Genomic DNA, 18617 nt, shown 5'->3' on the forward strand with positions numbered 1-18617 from the left:
TTTCAAACGCATTTAAACCATTTTCCGCTCAAAAGACGAACGTCACACATGAGTTTTCACGCATAAAAATAACCCAACGCATACTATGACAAGATCGATGCAGAAAGAACAGAATATACGTGCCTTTTGATATTTAAAATACCGTAACGACGATACCGAAGCGGAGATGGCGTGAGGGTCGATCCGGGACGAATGTGGCGCTAAAATCTTGTAATAAAATTCATGAAAGTTGCTGGGACTTTTCAGAGAGTGGGGCGGCTGCTCTTGGTTCTTAGAACCCTAGGATTTTCTCTTTTAAAAAATATAAAATCTGAATGTGTGTGTTTTCGTGTGTGTAAAAACATGTAAGTGTGTGTGAGTGTGTGTAACGTGTGTGAGTGAGTAATTAGGGGAACAATTTGCTTAATTAAATAATTAATCAAGCTATTTAAAATTCTAACTCCCTTAACAAGTCAATAAAATAGTAATTCACTACACACCCTTAATTAAATCCCTTAATTAAAATAACACACACAAAATGCTAACTTTGAAAGTTCAAACTTTTAAATCACTAGATAGATAAATTTGGCTTTAAAATACTAACAGCTTAATAAGTTAGTTAAAATACCCCAACCTCAACTTAAAAATAAAATACCACGTTAAAATTGCCAAAATCGTCACCGGTCTTTTCCTCGCGATCCCGCATCGAATATTCGCCTGAATCATGAAACTCAAGAAAACATTTTAACGTGCATCGCATAAGCATAGTTAATTTAAAATGATGCAAATAAATAAATAATGAATTAAAACACAAATCAGTGAATTAAACATGCATTAAAACCATTTAATAAAATACATAAGTAATTTAATAGCTTGCACGCACGTAGTTCATGTGGATCTCAAATTTCGGGACGTCACAAATTGAGTTGTAAAGTCCCAGATTTGACGAATGTATCCACTGTATCAGGACAAGTCTTTCCAGCGTACTTATGTTCTTACTCACAAGCACGCTTAACTTTGGAGTTCTTATATGATGAGCTCTTAGAAAGAAGATGCACCTTATTGATATTATTATTACCTATAAAATCTTTTAAGCTCTCCTAAACTTTATAGTCTTGGAATACCTCTTTTTTAGGTGTCAAATCGGTTCATCTGTGTCTTCTTGGCATAGAAGCCTGCCAAAAATCATTTATTACTCATGTAACCTCTTGGCATGGGTGATCACTTCCCTCTTTCTTCGGCCTCGGGTGTCACATGTCCACTAGATTCCACTTAGTTCGTCCTCGAATCACATCATACTATAAGAGGTCGGCTCTGATATCAACTGTAACGTCTCATATTCGATTAATGTCTCAACTATACCAATATGAGTCTTTTTCACGTGTTTATATCCTCACTCACATGCACCCTAGAAAACTTCACATGGAGTCACCCATCCCAGAATTTCTCCAAGTCAAGCATATTTAACTTTAGAGTTCTTATGTGATGAGCTCTTGAAAAGAATATGCAACTTCTTTTTTTGTAGTTTTTTATATATTTATATATTTTTCAACCAAAAATTAAAAAAAGAATATTTTTTAAAATAAAAGTAAAAAAGTATGGTTTCGGTGTTGTTTAAATATTAGAATTTGGAAATTTAGATTATCGAATTGTCTATACTTTTTTATATTAGTATAATATTAGTTTGATTATTTACAATATAATATTGTGATTTAAATTAGTATTTATTTAATTAATTTATAGTTATCGTATAATAATATATTTAAAGTATTTTTAAAAATATATTTAATATAAAGTTTTGCCTTTCGGACATAACATTATGGTGATCAAAATAAAAATTAATTTTATTTTTTAAAAAATTAAACTAAAAAAATCAACAAACTAAGTTATATTAATTAAATTATATAATTTTAATCAAGTTTAATTCAAAATTCCTATGAAACCTGCTCATGAACCAATTTTGTGTCCAACCTATGAAAAAATTATTTTTTATACAAAATTATTAATACTTTTGGCTTCAATTATGGACTGAGTTGACATATACAACGAATATATAACCGTTAGACCGTTTTACAAGAGACTTACTCAAATTAGTTAAACCCTCAAGCGTAATTATGTTTACTCGATGATTGTAACTTGTAAGTAGTTTGCTACGTATCTTTTATAGAGTTACTAAATGTTAAGATTTTCAACATACTAGTTAATGTAGTAAAGTAATGTGCATTTGTATTTCTATGGACTATGGTTATGAATTTATGATGCATAATAATTTGGTGTTAATATAAACTTAAAATTTGTTTTCTAAATTAAGTAAATACTTTCTAAATTTCTGAGATATCGAAACAAATATTTTCCATATTTATTTTCCATGAAACAAATATTACTTATAAAATCCACAATCGATCTTCGATAAAAATCACCAAGAACAAGAACACTTAGAATTCATGCAATTACATAATATAATACAACAAAACCAAAACACATGCGCTTCAAAGTACTGCGTGATATCCTTCTAATAAAGGAACTGGAAATATGAGCAAATGATTGCTATTTGGCATATTAATTTGGATCCGAAACTGCGTCGTTCAAACAACTATTAATTCTTAGCGAGGAACCCACACAACATGATCCGAGGGAAGAAAATGGCAAACTGGAACAGACCCAGGCTTCACCTTCAGTACTTGAAAAGCCAAGTGTTTTGGGTTCCACGCAGCCGTGTCCAAGTGGCACACGGCCACCGCCTCTGCCTTCGACGACCCATCTACAGCCACCATCGATACCTTGTAACCCACCGTTGTTTCCGTCTTGTGGCAGTAAAATACTGCGTATGCATACACCTGTGTGTGGCAAGCCACCACCGCCTTTCCCCTCGACATTTTCTTGACTCCCACAATTTTGTATTCTTTCAATTTATCTCCATTTTCTGAGTTTGTGGATATTGCATCCACATTTTTTCCAATCTTTGAGGTGCTGAAATCGATCATGGACTCCAAAGAGGTTGCACAAAACTTCTCTTCTCCTTTAATGGTTGTTTCATCCTCACATTCTTGGATTGTTTTCTTCATAATCTCAGCTTCTTCTGAGCTTGGGTTCACTGAAAACTTACTGAAAATCTCTGGCAACTTGTTGGACGAGAAGGGTATCGAGTCAGCAACTTTGCGAGGCAAAACTGTGGCGCTATTTTGAGTTTTGTAGAAATTAAGGTTCATTTTTTTACCCGCGGCCAAGTCCTTTTGTAAGAAGAACAGTGCTACGCTGGGGTCATCGTGTAGCTGAGTTTCAGTGGCGGCGTACGTGTAGATAAATGGGCTTACGCCCGGGTGGACACCGACATAAACGGGTTTACCAGTCTTGGGGCGCGTTCCAACGGTTACACCGCCTTTGCCTACACCTACTTTGGTGCGGTGGCCGGGCTTGCCGGTATAGACCCCAACGCCTCCCTTTCCTACGTACACCGCGGTTCTCTTATCTTCCCCCCATTCTGAGGATGAAAGAAAGAAAATATATTTACATGAGAAAATTTTGGGTTCATTTTCTTTATATCTCACGTGAGTTAATATAATGTATAATAACATAACGGAACTTTAAAATATAGTAAATATGCATTATATTAGAATATACTGTAATAAAAATATTTTAAATATTATTTCTTCTTATTTTCTAAAAAAAATGTTAAAATATAAGAAATAAACATATTTTCCCCATATTTCACTATGCAACTGTAAAAACTTATGTAAATGAGATTTTATAATCCAAAAATTACATTATAAATTAAAAATATTTATATATATATAATTTTGATACGTTATTCATCAATCGTGCTCATCAACTGACATTCACGTGATCGATTTTTAATTTTAATATGTTTTATCACGCCAAACAGATGAATATGACCTCAACAGTAAGTACATAATTTTTAAAAAGTTTGACCTGCAGGATAGAGGAGATCTTTGACGGCCTTGGGCATAGGAGAATTTGGAAGCACAGAATTCCAGTAATCCTCTGAAGGCAAAGCTGCATGGCTTCCTATTAATCCCACCTAATTAATTACAAACCCAAAAAAAAGAAATATTAAATATTAATCATTATTCAATATTGAAAAGAATGGGGTTTATTCATGGGAATCTAATTGAAATTATACTTATATATTTACTTACAGAAATAAATATTAAAATGAAGTAGAAATTGAACTCCATGGATAAAATCCAAGTTGGTTCTGAAAAATATGGTGTGAAGTGATCAAATGTAGGTGGAACTATTTATAGTTGAAGTGTAAATATAGACACATAGGATTATATTGACCAATTGATCCATCATTAATTGCCAAAAAAATTATATATAAAAAAGAAAAAGTAAATTATATAGTATTGTGAAAATGTTGTGTTGATTGAATACAAAAACCAAAGTATATATTATTTTCAGAAAGATTGAGCTAGACGATAGATTCTACACCAAATTATTAATGATGTCTTCTTTACTTGACTCTCGAGTTAAGATGATAAATTGAAAGATAACGATTATATAATTATTATTATTTTACTCCGATTATAATAAATCTGAAGTTAAACTAACGATGGAGCTAAGAATATGGTTATATCTCGGGCTAAAATATTAAATTTTAGAATTTTTTAATATTTTAAATTGATTTATCCGAACTATTGTTAAATTAATAAAAAATTAAACAAACTTTTCATATAATTTTTTTAAAAGAAATTGGGCAGCCCGGGTACCAATGAATCTGGCTCCGCAATTGAGTTAAACACAAGATAATGCGGAGACGTCGAATTTCAACATTCCCAAACAAAACAGGTACTTTTATATCCAAAACGACTCGATTAATACTAATGTCGGGCCTAATTGATTAGAGCTATACATAGGCGATTTAATATTTTTTAAAATTTAACATAAAGTTTAATTTTTATTTTATTTTTTTTACAATAATGAGTGAGAAAAGGAAAATATCAACAACTAAACTTAATGATACTTTAATGACTGCATACCTCGTCAACCGAACTTGGCCCGCAAGAATTGAATGCAAATTAGATTTATTTTAGTTATTTAAAATTGTATAATTTTTGAGAAAATTAATAATAATATATACGTACACAAAAGACAAATATCTTACACAACCTCACTCGTGAAAAATATATTATTCTTTATGTGATAATTATTATTTTTCATTTTGGATATAAATCGGGTTGATCAGTCTCACGAATATAGATCCAAAAGATTGTCGTGCTTGTTTTTGATTTGAAGTATTCAATAAAAGTAATTATGAAAATGGACTGATTGTTGGGGCAAGGTAGTAAGCAGATCAACACTTAACGAACAACTACCAAATTTAATTGGGTATGATTATGTAAGGAAATTGGGAGCACACTCGATATAATATGTACTTACGTGGATCATATATCAACGTTATTGTGTAGCTTTCATCTTGACTTTCTTTTTAGAATTAAAATATATATATATAAATTGAAAATGGGATGCGAGTAATTTACTCAGAAATCTTAAATGCTACATTTGATAACTGTTCTATGCTTTTATATGAAATGCATATATACATTGTTTATAATAGGAATTCTATTCTCACCGGATTTATCCGACTGTTGTTGTGTTTGTATATGTGCACGACAACAGGTGGGATATGATCAGGGCCGAGAAAAGGATGATAGATCAAGATTAGAGTGGAGATCCGAACTTATAAGCAGAATTGGCTTTCAACACTTGATGTATAATTGTTGAACCCTAGTTTGATATGAATGTATTTTGTACAAGACTTGTACTTTTGATCTTGATGTTTATATAAGATGATGCAGAAATTGTTATAGTAATTTATACACTTGATTATAAGTGTTCAATTCCTTTTTTAAACAAAAATTAAACCCAGTACAATTAATTGATCCACTTAATCCCAAAGATAATTTAAGAAGACGAATTAGGTTCGGGTCCCCACAACCGAAAAGAGGAACAATTTCGAAATCCTTCTCCTTCCGGTGTAAGATCGGTTCATTCATGTTCCTTCCGCCTAGAAGCCTGCTAGGAGCCGCTCATTGTCCGTGCAATTGAAGAGAGTTTAAAAATATTTGATATGTACTACACATATCAAAAAGGCACATCTTCTTTTCGGTAGCTCATCACATAAGAACTCTAAAGTTAAGCGTGCTTGACTTAGGGTAATTTTGGGATGAGTGACCTCCTGAGAAGTTTCTCAGTGTGCATGTGAGTGATGACATAAGCATGTTGGAAAGACTCGTCTTGATACAGTGAGGACAGTCGTCGAATATGAGGCGTTACATTATTAGAAAAATTGATTTTAAGCTAAATTCGTTAGTTAATTACAACAAAAATAAATTAATTCATAAATTAATTTAAATTTGAAATAAAAAGATAAAACAAACAAAATATAATAATGGAAAATAAAATAATAAGCAAACAATTATTATTATCTGGATTCACATATCTCTTAATCTTAATTTAATTTTAATTTATAAATCATGTTTTTGATTGAATTCCCTGATCTATTAATATACTTTGTCGAACTATATTAATCTAATTTACAAATGAGATAACCAAGTGTCATTGTGTTATTTAACAATCACAACCATATTAACGAACCGTGAAATCTTTTAACGTTCGATTTTCAGTCTACGACTATCAATATGTACCTAACTCACATGTCTATATAAGTTATAGATCCATGGATTATGTTACCTATCTTGTTATAAAATATCTCATCGGTCTCAATTATAACATATAAAATAAATTTGAAGTTGATCATGCTCCAGCGTTGCAATAAAATCAATAACATAGCCAAATATGCTTAAAAACTAAATTCAATCTTCAAAAGAATATAAAACATATATAATTGTTTTGGGGTATGGTCCCCTACATCCTAACTAAAATGGAAAAGAAAAAGGAAAAAAACGTTGTTGAGTTCTTATTCTTCGATTAAGTTCATGCGTTCTCTCCCTTCTCCTCTTTTGAAACAATGCTTGTGGTTGCTTCTTGTATCAAATCTGATGATTGTGGGCCTTTTTCTCGTATATAAAGATTCCTCTAAGACTTCTCAAAAACTGAAACAAATCGTGCAAATCTTCTTTCCTTATCAGGCCTTGCTAAGGCAGTCGAAATATACTGCCCCAGCAAGAACTGTTAGAAACTTATATATTTTGTTATCCACTCAGGCGCGCTCACCCGCCCTAGCACTTCCTGCTAGCAGATTTGGGCTTTAATCCCCTTTTTCCCCCTCATTTACCTTCAAATCAACATGAAACATATGAGGAACAAACAATATATATATATATATATATATATATATATATATATATATATATATATATATATATATATATATATATATATATATATATATATAATATGAATAAAAATGACCAAAAATAGACTCAACATATTAGAATCATGTAAGAATGAAATTAACAATGATTCAATGAAATACGAAAAAACATTTATCATTTTAGTATTACTTTTGTTAGACATGAATTTTATTGTGGCGATGATAACTAAGACCAGTAGACCAGCAGACCAGAACAATAGTATAACTTATCAGTAGCTGCTGATCTACTATAACTAAACCAGTAGAAAGGGATAACAATACAAAACCAGTAGAGAACGTTCTCTAACGTTGCTATCTTAATTGTTACCGTTAAAGAGTTCCTAGTACTAGTATTAATTGCAGCATTAAATACTATACGGAGTCATTTAATGCACTTTACCCAATTAAGTATAAAACAAGACTGATTGTTTTATAGCTTTTCTGCAGGAACTTCTTTCGGTAATAAAGCTGATTGTATCAGTTATCTGAAGACATACTCTGATTGTGAACGTTGAACTAAGTCGATTATATATACTTGGATCAAATCCTTGTTCGACATGACACTTCGCTTATTATTATTCTTCAAGGAACAAAGCTTCTCTCTTATCAGATGAATATCAAAATTCCTTGAGCATTTAAAAGTTCAACACAAAGAAAAGTAGCACACGCTTCATAGCTTATATCTGATCTTTTGAAGATCATCTTGTGCTACTGATTCTTACACTCTTCACGATCTTTACATCATTTATACTTTGTCAGAAGAGTCTGTAATCTGAAAAGAGTCTTTTCAGAACTTTGTGTTTCGCATTTTTGTGAGTTGAGAAACTAAGAGTTTTAGTAGGCTGAGGTGTAAGTCCTTCTGAAGTGGGTGTGTACAAGAGTTGTACTGTAATATCCAAAGTCTTTTAGTTATACCTTCTGGAAACAGAAGAAGGGGAGACGTAGAAGAGTTTATCTTCGAACTTCCATAAACAACTGCTGCCTATTGTTTTATTGTTTTTCAAATACTTCATCAGATTGTTTCCGCACGTTTTATTGTAATCAGGTGAAAGTATTCGCACAAGATCAACTACTATCCTTAACAGGATTTTAGTACCTCATCAGAACGAAAAACGAGTAAAGTTTATTCACCCCCCCTCTAAACTCAACTTCGATCCTCAACAACTTTTGTATCAAAATATATTTCGATGGACATGGTAATAAGTTTAAAAATCCATATTAAATCAACCACATATCCGAAAAGTACAAAACATCACCAGTTGGCCAGAATCATGTCAAAAATTGTTGGAAAGTCGTAAAACATACATCAATTTTGAGCACCAAATATGTTGAGTTCAAACAGGTTTGACAATCAAGCACCAATTTTTTACCATTCACATTGTGTACTACAATCCTTACCACATCATCAAACTTTTGCTCTCTTTTAGGAGATGTTATCCAATATATGTGACACTTCCACGAATCTTCCTAACACAAGGTGCAATGACATCCAAACCATCTTTGACAACTAATTTCAAAATGTACTTCGAAATGCGACTTTGTAAGTCGAATTATCATCTATGAAATGGACAATCAAATCCCAAAACCCTTTCTTTTGACTAGAAGTAGCAATCCTGCCTTCATTAGATTCTGAAAAGCTCAATACTTTTGTCTTTTCACAGTCATACATTTTCACTATATCATTCTTGATTGTATTGCGACATAGAACCTTGAACACATGTTGTAGACTTGCAAAAAGCTTACAAAATTTGTGATGCTCTGCTGTTGTCGGTGGATACTGATGTAAGATTATCATTTAAGCAAGAATACATCTTGATGTTTTTGGTCAGATTGAAATCTTTTAATAGAAAAATCTTCTTTGTTTCCATCCTTAACTAGTAGTTTTCTCTTTATATCACTAACAGTTCGTCTTGTACAAATTTTGAAATGATCATGCAAGTGTGTTGTCCTATGTTTGCTGTCATCAGAAATGGATTTCATACCGTAGTTGCAAATTACCTTATTTTTTCCATTAGTGTTCTTTTTTTCAAAATGATTGCAAACCTCATGTGTTAACTTTCTCTTGCTTGTTGCATTAGATCAAGAGACATCACCAAAGATGCAACCCGGACGAATGGGACGAGTCGGGTCGGGTACTCTGCCGGATTTGCTATCAAAATGTCGAAGGAAATATGAGTTGGGTGTCTAGGATGAACTTCGTGACTACTTGAGTGATTTTGAGAGATCTGCAAACAAGAAAGCAACCACGTGAATAGGCGCCGGAGGGGTGTCCGGCGTGACCACTCCGATGCTTAAGTCAGCAGTGACTCAAGTAAGAAAACCAATGTAGCCAATTGATGGCTGTGTGATTGGTGTGGAGAATGAAGAGTAAATGAGCAATAAATGAGGGTATTCAATGTGTGAGTTAATGTCTGAATAGAGAATAAATTCAAGTAAAGAACTTGATATTTATAGTAAAGGATGCAATGGTGACCTCGATTTTTAATTATAGTAGGGTGACTGATTATACCCTATTGTTCTGACATGTCAAGTCTCATAATAGTCACGTCCAGCCTACCTGATTTTGTCAACCATTTATGTTACTGTCAGAGATATGTCGGCTGTGCACACTCTATCAAATCGGCGCCATTAAATGCTTCACTCATATCGATGCGGCTTGGGTAAAATACTTCTCGGGATCTCTTATGAGGGCCCAGGCATACGACGTCCCGAGAAGTTATGTTCCAGCTGTTCCAATAGCCCGGCCTATTGACTGGCTGCCCACTCCATGAATTCTTTAAGTTATACTCTTCTCGTCCCGGGTAGTTCTATGACTCGGGTGTTAATCCATCTTGTCATTTTATTGGCCCGGGAACATTCCATCCTCCTGACCCGGGCACCCCTCATGATCAGGCTCCCTGGCACGGGACGTCCCGGGACCCATCCTTTACCTGGGACATCCCGGGGTATTAACCAACGTATAGAATTTTGTGAACATGTGGAATCTCATGCATATGATTTACATCAGATCTACTGGGTCTATTTTGTTGATCTGAAAGTGGTGTTGTATGTTAAAAAAGAAAGAAACAAAAAACTAAAATAGAGAACACAACAGAGGCTTTCTTGTCCAAACTTCATATAAATGGAAATTTATATTATAAAAATCACTAACTCTATTTCATCTTTCGACTCTTGTATTCAAATAAGATTAAGAACTAAAAATGACAAATACCTTGACAATACACGCTTCGTCCTGTGTTGGAAATTTTTATTTCACCTCCTTTTCGTCCAAAAAAAGGTTAATTTTTTAAAATGTTTAATGCTTAGTTACATGGGAAAAAAGGAGAAAGAAACAGCAAATTTTGTAAAGGTAGAAGATGAAGAAGTGGGCCGGTGAAATGAAAATGAAAATTATGTATAATCAAATTGAAGAGGTGGCGAAAAAATAGTAAAGACAAAAGCAATAAACACACAGGTTATGGTTGGGATTTTGGGAAAGAATTATTTCTTTAATATATTTTATATTAAACTTCCCTTTTAAATATAACAATTATTCTAAATTTAAAATAATTTTGTGTTAACTGTTTAGTATCATTTGACCAAATTAAAAATAATTATAACGCATGCAACACGTGTGCATCTTTTACTAGTATACATTGTGGAACCGACTCGGTAGCTGCTTGTTGATCTCATATACAATCCAAAATAACTATAGGAAATTCCAATCGTTATATCTTTATCATGTATCCAATACTTCAATTTTCTTGTGTTCTGACTTCTTAATTTCCGAATATGGAATTTACAATAAAATAAAATAAATGTTAAGTATTTGATAATTTAGTGACAGAATAAACTCAGTTTATATATTTATATCAAGTCAAATGCTAATATAATAGTATATTATTTCGGTATGACATGACATGTAGCTATAGTAATATATCATTATGAAATATCATGTCAAATATAATGGACTGTGATGCCCCCAAGGGAATCCGGGCCCGGGTAAAGCTCCCGACCCGGAGGGTACTTGAACTCGGGCGAGATGAGAGCAGGGAGGAGATCCCAAATTACGACTACATGCAGAGAGCCGGTATGAAAGAAGGATCCCGGATCTTCAGATACCAGGCGAGTTACGCACTCTAAGTGTCAGAAGAATTCCCAATGAACTACTCGGCAAGCCATCACCCGGGGTAAAAGCTTCCCGGTCCCAGAAACACCTCAGGGGCACCCGGGTGGGAAGCGCCCGGGAAAGAGGCTCGGTCTCTCCCTTATCGTCACGTCTTCCGGAAATCTCGGAACCCCTCCTCCCACATTCTATGACAAGGTCAACACTTAATACGTGGCCCACCATCCCGAATCGTGGCCACCACCCGAACTTTGCGGGCAAGTCACCTACCTGACTCATCTATAAATACCCCCTGTAGGTACTACACAAGGAGGTAACTCTTCTTTGGACACTCACAAGCACTCACAAATATTTTTATTTTCTCTCTAAGTTTTCCTTTGCGTACACCACTGACTTGAGCATCGGAGTGGATACGCCGGAACAACTTCCGGCGCCCCCCCCTAACGTTCTGTGATTTCAGGATTAATACTCAGGTCATCCCGGGCGTTAGTCCTCAGGCGACAGGGAACTCAATCTTCCCGGACCACCAGCAACTCACAATAAATCATTCAAATCGCACATATATTCAAATACCCGACTTGGCAGATTGCACACCCGGCTACTACCCAGTTTGCCCGGTCGACATCATTGGTGCCGTCTGTGGGAAACTTTTTCTAAAGACGTAGATATGGTTACCACTCGTAAAACTACTGGGAACCACTCTGGTCCTCACAATCCTGAAGGAGGTCAAGAAAATCCCTCGCCCAGTCACCTCCCAGAGGAGTTGGCTCAGTTGAAAGCTGCTGCGGTCCAAAAAGCCCTCGCCGAAAGGGCCCTACCTGAACCCAGCCAGTCAAAGGAAAATGAGGCAATGGGAGAATCTCCTCCCGAAAAAGAGAGAGACAGAGAAGAAAATTCCCAGGCGTTTTCCAAAGCTCCTACCCATACTATGGCCCAGGAGCTGGAAGATTTGAAGAAGAAAGTGAAAGAGTTGGAAGCCAAAGCCGGGTCATCTCATATTTCAACCCCGGCTGGTTCCCAGGGATGCCCCTTCTCCCTGGAGATTGTAAGTGAGCCTCTCCCTGCTCATTTCAAAGCTACCAAAATCCGGGAGTATGATGGAAACTTAGACCCTGATGAGCATCTCACCCGGTTTGAGAATATGGCCATGTTACATTGTTATTCTGACAAAATCAAGTGCAAGGTATTCCTCACCACCCTGGTGGACTCTGCCCAGAGGAGGTTCGAGAAATTGGAGCCCCGGAGCATACAATCTTTTGCAGGTTTCAGAGACACCTTCTTGCACCACTTTAGCAGCAGCAAGAGGTACAAGAAGACTGCTTTCAGCCTGTTCGAGGTAAAGCAATCAGGTGATGAGTCTCTTCGGGCGTACATTCGCAGGTTCAATAAAGCATCCCTGGAGGTGCCGGCTTGTTCTCCTGGGACCAAAACTACAGCGTTCACGCAGGGACTCAGGGAAGGAGATTTTTTCAGATCCCTGGTGAAGAAGCAGCCCGGGAATTTTGAAGATCTGCTGTCCCGAGCAAAAAAGTACATAAACATGGAGGAAGCACAGCGACAGAAAAGGGAGTCCACCCGCAGAGAAAGAAGTGACCGCGTTGGGAAAGTTGATGACAACGCCCGTGGAAATAATCTCGGGCGTTTCTCTCGATACGCCCCCATGAAGCCGCACCGTGGGGAAGGAGTCCATCTTTGCGACGGTGATCGGGGAGTCAAACTATACCGGTCACCTCCAAGCCTGCCACACACTCCCAAGATGTGCTCCTATCATGGAAAGTGTGCTCACAGCACGAGTGAATGCCGGAGATTGAAGCGGGCCCCTTCCCAGTCGGGCCCTGGTGATCAGGAGCAATTAACAAAGAAATCCCGGGGACCACCGTGGGTAAAAAGAGAGGCAGGGTATAGGCCGGGGGACAGAGGCCCGGTCAGACAAGAGAGGAAAGATAACGCCGGTCAAACATCTCAAAGCCAGGGAAATAAAGACGGAGGAAGGTCACCAACCCTCGGGGTGATCAAAATGATCTCGGGAGGATCAACAGATGGAGACTCCAACCGAGCCCGGAAAGCGCATTCCCGGCACGAGAGTTTTGGAGTGGATGATGCAGTAAGGGGTGAGGGGGCGGTTATAAGTTTTGGCCCTCGGGATCTTCAGGGAGTCAGCCTCCCACACAATGACGCTTTGGTCATCCAGGCAAAAGTGGCGAATTACGATATTCGCCGGGTTTTCGTCGATTCTGGAAGCTCGGTGAACATTATTTTTCAGGAGGCCTTGGACCAGCTGAATTTGGAGGATTATCAGTTGCGGCCAGTGGAAACAGCCTTATTCGGATTTTCGGGCCACACTGTCTATCCTCGAGGGGAAATCACTCTGCCCCTCACAATGGGAGCCGAGGAGCTCAGAAAGACGATGATGACACTTTTCACCGTGGTAAATGCCCCTACCTCTTATAATATCATTTTGGGCAGGCCAGCTATGAACGCCCTTCGGGCCGTGGCCTCGACTTACCACCAGAAGCTAAAGTTCCCGGTGGGGAACAGAATTGGAGAAGTAAGGGGGACCAGCCATCCTCCCGCAAGTGCTATGCAGAAACTGTCAAGATCGAAAATAAAAGAGCCCGACGAGATGGAGAAAGCGGGAGGTCAGGGAAGGAGGAAGTGCATTCTATCCAACAGGTGCACATGGTGGAAGGTGATGAGCAGGAGGAAGTAGGCGTCTTACCCGGACAGCGCATGAAGACAACGAAAATAGCCCGGGATCTTGAGCCAACCACCCGGGCCCAACTGCTACAATGCCTAGAGAAGAATGCGGATATCTTCGCATGGTGTTCATCAGAGTTGGTAGGGGTCTCCCCTCACGTGGCGGAACACCGGTTAAACATCATCCCGGGCTCCCGGGTGGTAAAGCAGAGAAAGAGACACTTTGGTCCCGAAAAGAACAAGGTGATTGCTGGCCACGTGGAAGAGCTATTGAAAGCCGGACAGATTAGAGAGGTACAGTTTCCCACCAGGTTATCCAACGTAGTCTTGGTTCCCTAGTCAGCCGGCAAGTGGCGAATGTGTGTTGACTTCAGGGATCTGAATAAATCTTGCCCAAAGGACTGCTACCCCCTGCCCCGAATTGATCAGCTGGTGGACTCGACATCAGGGTATGAGTTGTTGTGTTTCATGGATGCATACCAGGGGTATCATCAAATCCCCCTGGCTCGGGAGGACCAGGAGAAAGTTAGCTTCATTACCTCGGGAGGGACTTTCTGCTATGTGGTCATGCCTTTTGGTTTAAAGAATGTCAGGGCCACATACCAGAGGTTGATGGACCGGATATTCGCCAAGCAGGCCGGGCGGAATATCGAAGTCTACGTAGATGATATCTTGGTGAAATCCCGGGCGTACCCTGACTTCATCCCAGACCTCGAAGAGACCTTCTCTACTCTTAGGGAGTATGGGGTGAAGCTAAACCCAGCCAAATGCACATTTGGGGTTAAGAGTGGCAAGTTCCTCGGGTTCATGGTCACCGAGAGAGGAATTGAAGTTAACCCTGAGAAAGTCAGGTCTATCACTGAAATGACATCCCCTAAGTCAATCAAGGATGTGCAGAGACTCACGGGAAAAATCGCAGCCCTGTCACATTTCATTTCCCGATCTGCGCACCGGAGCTACCCTTTCTTTCAGGCTCTGATGAGGGCCCAAAAATTTGGCTGGGATGAAAAATGTGAAAGGGCTTTCGAGGAATTGAAGAATCATCTAGCCGGGCTCCCGGTCCTGGAGAAGCCCAGACCCGGGGAGAAGCTTTGGGTGTACCTTTCTGCCACCGAGTACGTTGTCAGCTCTGTGCTGGTCCGAGAAGAAGGTACTGACCAAAGGCCGGTCTATTATGTGAGTCATGCGCTCAAGGGGCCCGAGATCAGATATACAGAGGTAGAGAAGGTGGCCCTTGCCCTGGTGATTACAGCACGAAAATTGCGCCCATACTTCCTGTCCCATCCCATCACTGTGCTGACCAACACCCCTCTCGGGAGGATCATGACTCAGCCAGAGATCTCGGGAAGGTTGGTAAAGTGGACTGTGGAGTTGGGAAAGTATGACATCGAGTACCAGCCCCGGCGGGCTATTAAGGCCCATGCCTTATCAGATTTTGTCACCGAGATGGTTGTCCCCGATACCGGGGGGATTTGGAGGATATTCGCAGACGGGGCTTCCTGCAAAGACGCCAGTGGTGTGGGAGTATGGCTGATATCACCCACCGAGGAAAAAATACGGCTGGCAGTTGGGTTGGACTTCCGGGCTTCTAACAATGAAGCCGAATACGAGGCTGTTATCATCGGGATAAAAGCAGCCCGTAATGTTGGAGCTAACCAGGTCATTATTTACACGGATTCACAGCTGGTAGCCCAACAGGTAAAAGGAGTATACGAGGTTCGGGAGGAGAAGTTTGTGAAATATCTAGCTATCATCAAAGAGTTATCCACACATTTCGTAAGTTGGAGCATAGAGCAAATTCCCTGAGAGGAAAATACTGAAGCAGATGCCTTGGCGAAGATGGCAGCTTCGCTTTCCGATTACCAGGAGCCGGGCATATCTTATCACACTAACCTGGTATCTTCGGTGGATACCGGGCCTCCTCGCGCCCGGGAAGATAACTGGACCACCCTCATCATCGACTACATCTCTCAATCCTATCTACCCGAGGATATCAAGGAGGCCAGTCAGATCAAGAGGAGGGCAGCACGGTTTGTTGTGATTGATGACCGTCTATACCGCCGATCTTTCCAGGGTCCCCTTCTTAAATGCATCTCTGGAGATGAGTCCATTTATGTCCTAAGGGAAATCCACGAGGGCTGCTGCGGAGATCATATTGGAGCAACCTCCCTGGCTAGGAAAGCTTTGCTTGCCGGGTTCTGGTGGCCTACTAGGCATGAAGATGCCACCCGGGTAGTCCGCTCTTGCGAGGGATGCCAAAGGCACAGCAACATTAACCATCACCCGACTACCCTGATGCAGCCCATCTGGGCATCTTGCCCTTTTGACCAGTGGGGCCTGGATATTGTGGGATCTTTTCCTACAACCCGAGCTCAGAAAAAATTCCTATTAGTAGGGATTGACTACTTCTCCAAATGGGTAGAGGCAGAACCCCTGGCCAAAATCACGGAGGAAGAAGTTCTTAAATTCATGTGGAAAAATATTGTCTGCCGATTCGGGATACCACAGAAGCTTATATCTGACAATGGCAGGCAATTCCAGGGGAATAAAGTCAGAACTTGGTGTGAGGAGATGAAGATTACTCAGGCTTTTACCTCCGTTGCCTACCCACAAGCTAATGGACAGACCGAGGTAACCAACCGCACTATTGTCCAAGCTCTCAGAGCCCGATTATTTGGAGTTGGTAAGGATTGGGTAGAGGAGCTGCCCAGTGTTCTTTGGACCTACCGGACTACACCTCGAACAGCTACCGGGGAAACACCATTTAGCTTAGTGTATGGCTCTGAAGCAGTGCTCCCAGCTGAGATCGGGCAAACTTCAGCTCGGGTAAAAACATATCCGGAAGAAAATGATAACGCCCGTGCCAGTGAACTTGATCTCATCGAAGAAAGGAGAGAGAGAGCGGCAATCAGAATGGAGGCTTATCGGCGTCGGGTGATGAAAGCTTATAACCAGAGGGTCCGACACCGAGAATTCCAGATCGGAGAGATGGTCCTCAAAAGAGCGAACCCGGCTGGAGATGTTGGCAAACTTGATGCCCGATGGGAAGGACCCTACAAAGTGGTGCGCAGAGTCAGCTCAGGCACCTATTATCTTGAAGATGGGCAAGGCCGTCCTCTCAAAAGACCTTGGAATGCTCTCTATCTTAAGAAATACTTTCCTTAGAAATTCTTGTAAATTTGTTAATTATTTGGCAATAAAGGAAGGTCAAGTTCTTGGGAAGAATATTCTTAAAGCCCGGTAGGTCCCGAACCCCGGCACATATTGAGGGCCGGGGTGATACCCTGCAAATTATTATTAAGGACCCGGGTGATACCATTCCCCGGCTTCCCTCCGATTATTATAAAGGGCCCGGGTGATACCATGCCCCGGCTTCCCTCCGAATTATTATAAAGGGCCCGGGTGATACCATGCCCCGGCTTCCCTCTGATTATTATAAAGGGCCCGGGTGATACCATGCCCCGGCTTCCCTCCGAATTATTATAAAGGGCCCGGGTGATACCATGCCCCGGCTTCCCTCCGAATTATTATAAAGGGCTCGGATGATACCATGCCCCGGCTTCCCTCCAAATTATTATAAAGGGCCCGGGTGATACCATGCCCCGGCTTCCCTTCCAATTATTATTAAGGGCCCGGGTGATACCATGCCCCGGCTTCCCTCCGAATTATTATAAAGGGCCCGGGTGATACCATGCCCCGGCTTCCCTCCGAATTATTATAAAGGGCCCGGGTGATACCATGCCCCGGTTTCCCTTCAAATTATTATTAAGGGCCCGGGTGATACCATGCCCCGGCTTCCCTCCGAATTATTATAAAGGGCCCGGGTGATACCATGCCCCGGTTTCCCTTCAAATTATTGTTAAGGGCCCGGGTGATACTATGCCCCGGCTTCCCTTCAATTTATTATCAAATCAGGGGGTCCGAAGTCTAGGTTGCCTAAGTTGATTGATCTTCGGTACCAAACAGTACTAAGTGTTATCGTTCAGATGTTATCATAACCAGGTTATCTTCCAACACTTGGTAAATTTTTCTTATTCACAAGTTAGCACGAAGACATCGGGGTGAATGGAAGAAATTGCATTAGATTGAGAGAAATTATTACAACTACCAGAAAAAGAAAAAGTACTAAACGTCTAAGCGGTAGGCTCGGGCTCTGAGTCCTCCTCCGCCTCGGATTCTTCTTCGTCCGGGAGCTCCGCACCATCATCTGGTAAGGATTTGACGGCCCGGGCCAAATCAAGCAGGCCTTTCTTCTCCGGGGGTAAAAGGCCGGCTTCCTTCACCTGCCCCCTGCATTTGTTAAAGCCCGCCTTGAAATAAGGGAAGGCTTTATTCGTTACTAGCTGCTGGAATTCTGCAGTGGCAAGGAAAGAAGCCCGCCACCCCTCCTCCAGGGTAGCTCGAGCTGCAAGATCCGCCTCCCGGGCCGCAAGAGCAACCTCCAACTCACCCATTCTCTCGGTGGCCAATACAAAATCATCCAAGGAAGCCCGAGCTTCT

General features: G+C 39.9%; 2 protein-coding genes across 2 annotated transcripts; one reads left to right on the forward strand and one right to left on the reverse strand.

Annotated features, from left to right (window-relative positions):
• Positions 1-2316: 2316 nt before the first annotated feature.
• LOC140831063 (BURP domain protein RD22-like) lies at positions 2317-4291 on the reverse strand. The gene is made up of 3 exons (XM_073194791.1): positions 4137-4291; positions 3910-4018; positions 2317-3460 (listed from the first exon to the last, which is right to left on the reverse strand). Exons 1-3 carry the CDS (start codon positions 4173-4175, stop codon positions 2583-2585), a joined length of 1026 nt encoding a protein of 341 aa, XP_073050892.1. The 5' UTR covers positions 4176-4291; the 3' UTR covers positions 2317-2582.
• A 7796-nt stretch (positions 4292-12087) lies between these two features.
• On the forward strand, positions 12088-14130 carry LOC140830260 (uncharacterized). The gene has a single exon (XM_073193542.1). It carries the CDS (start codon positions 12088-12090, stop codon positions 14128-14130), a length of 2043 nt encoding a protein of 680 aa, XP_073049643.1.
• Positions 14131-18617: the final 4487 nt, after the last annotated feature.

Source organism: Primulina eburnea, chromosome 4, assembly GCF_022965805.1.
Source record: "Primulina eburnea isolate SZY01 chromosome 4, ASM2296580v1, whole genome shotgun sequence".
NCBI classification, from domain to species: domain Eukaryota; kingdom Viridiplantae; phylum Streptophyta; class Magnoliopsida; order Lamiales; family Gesneriaceae; genus Primulina; species Primulina eburnea.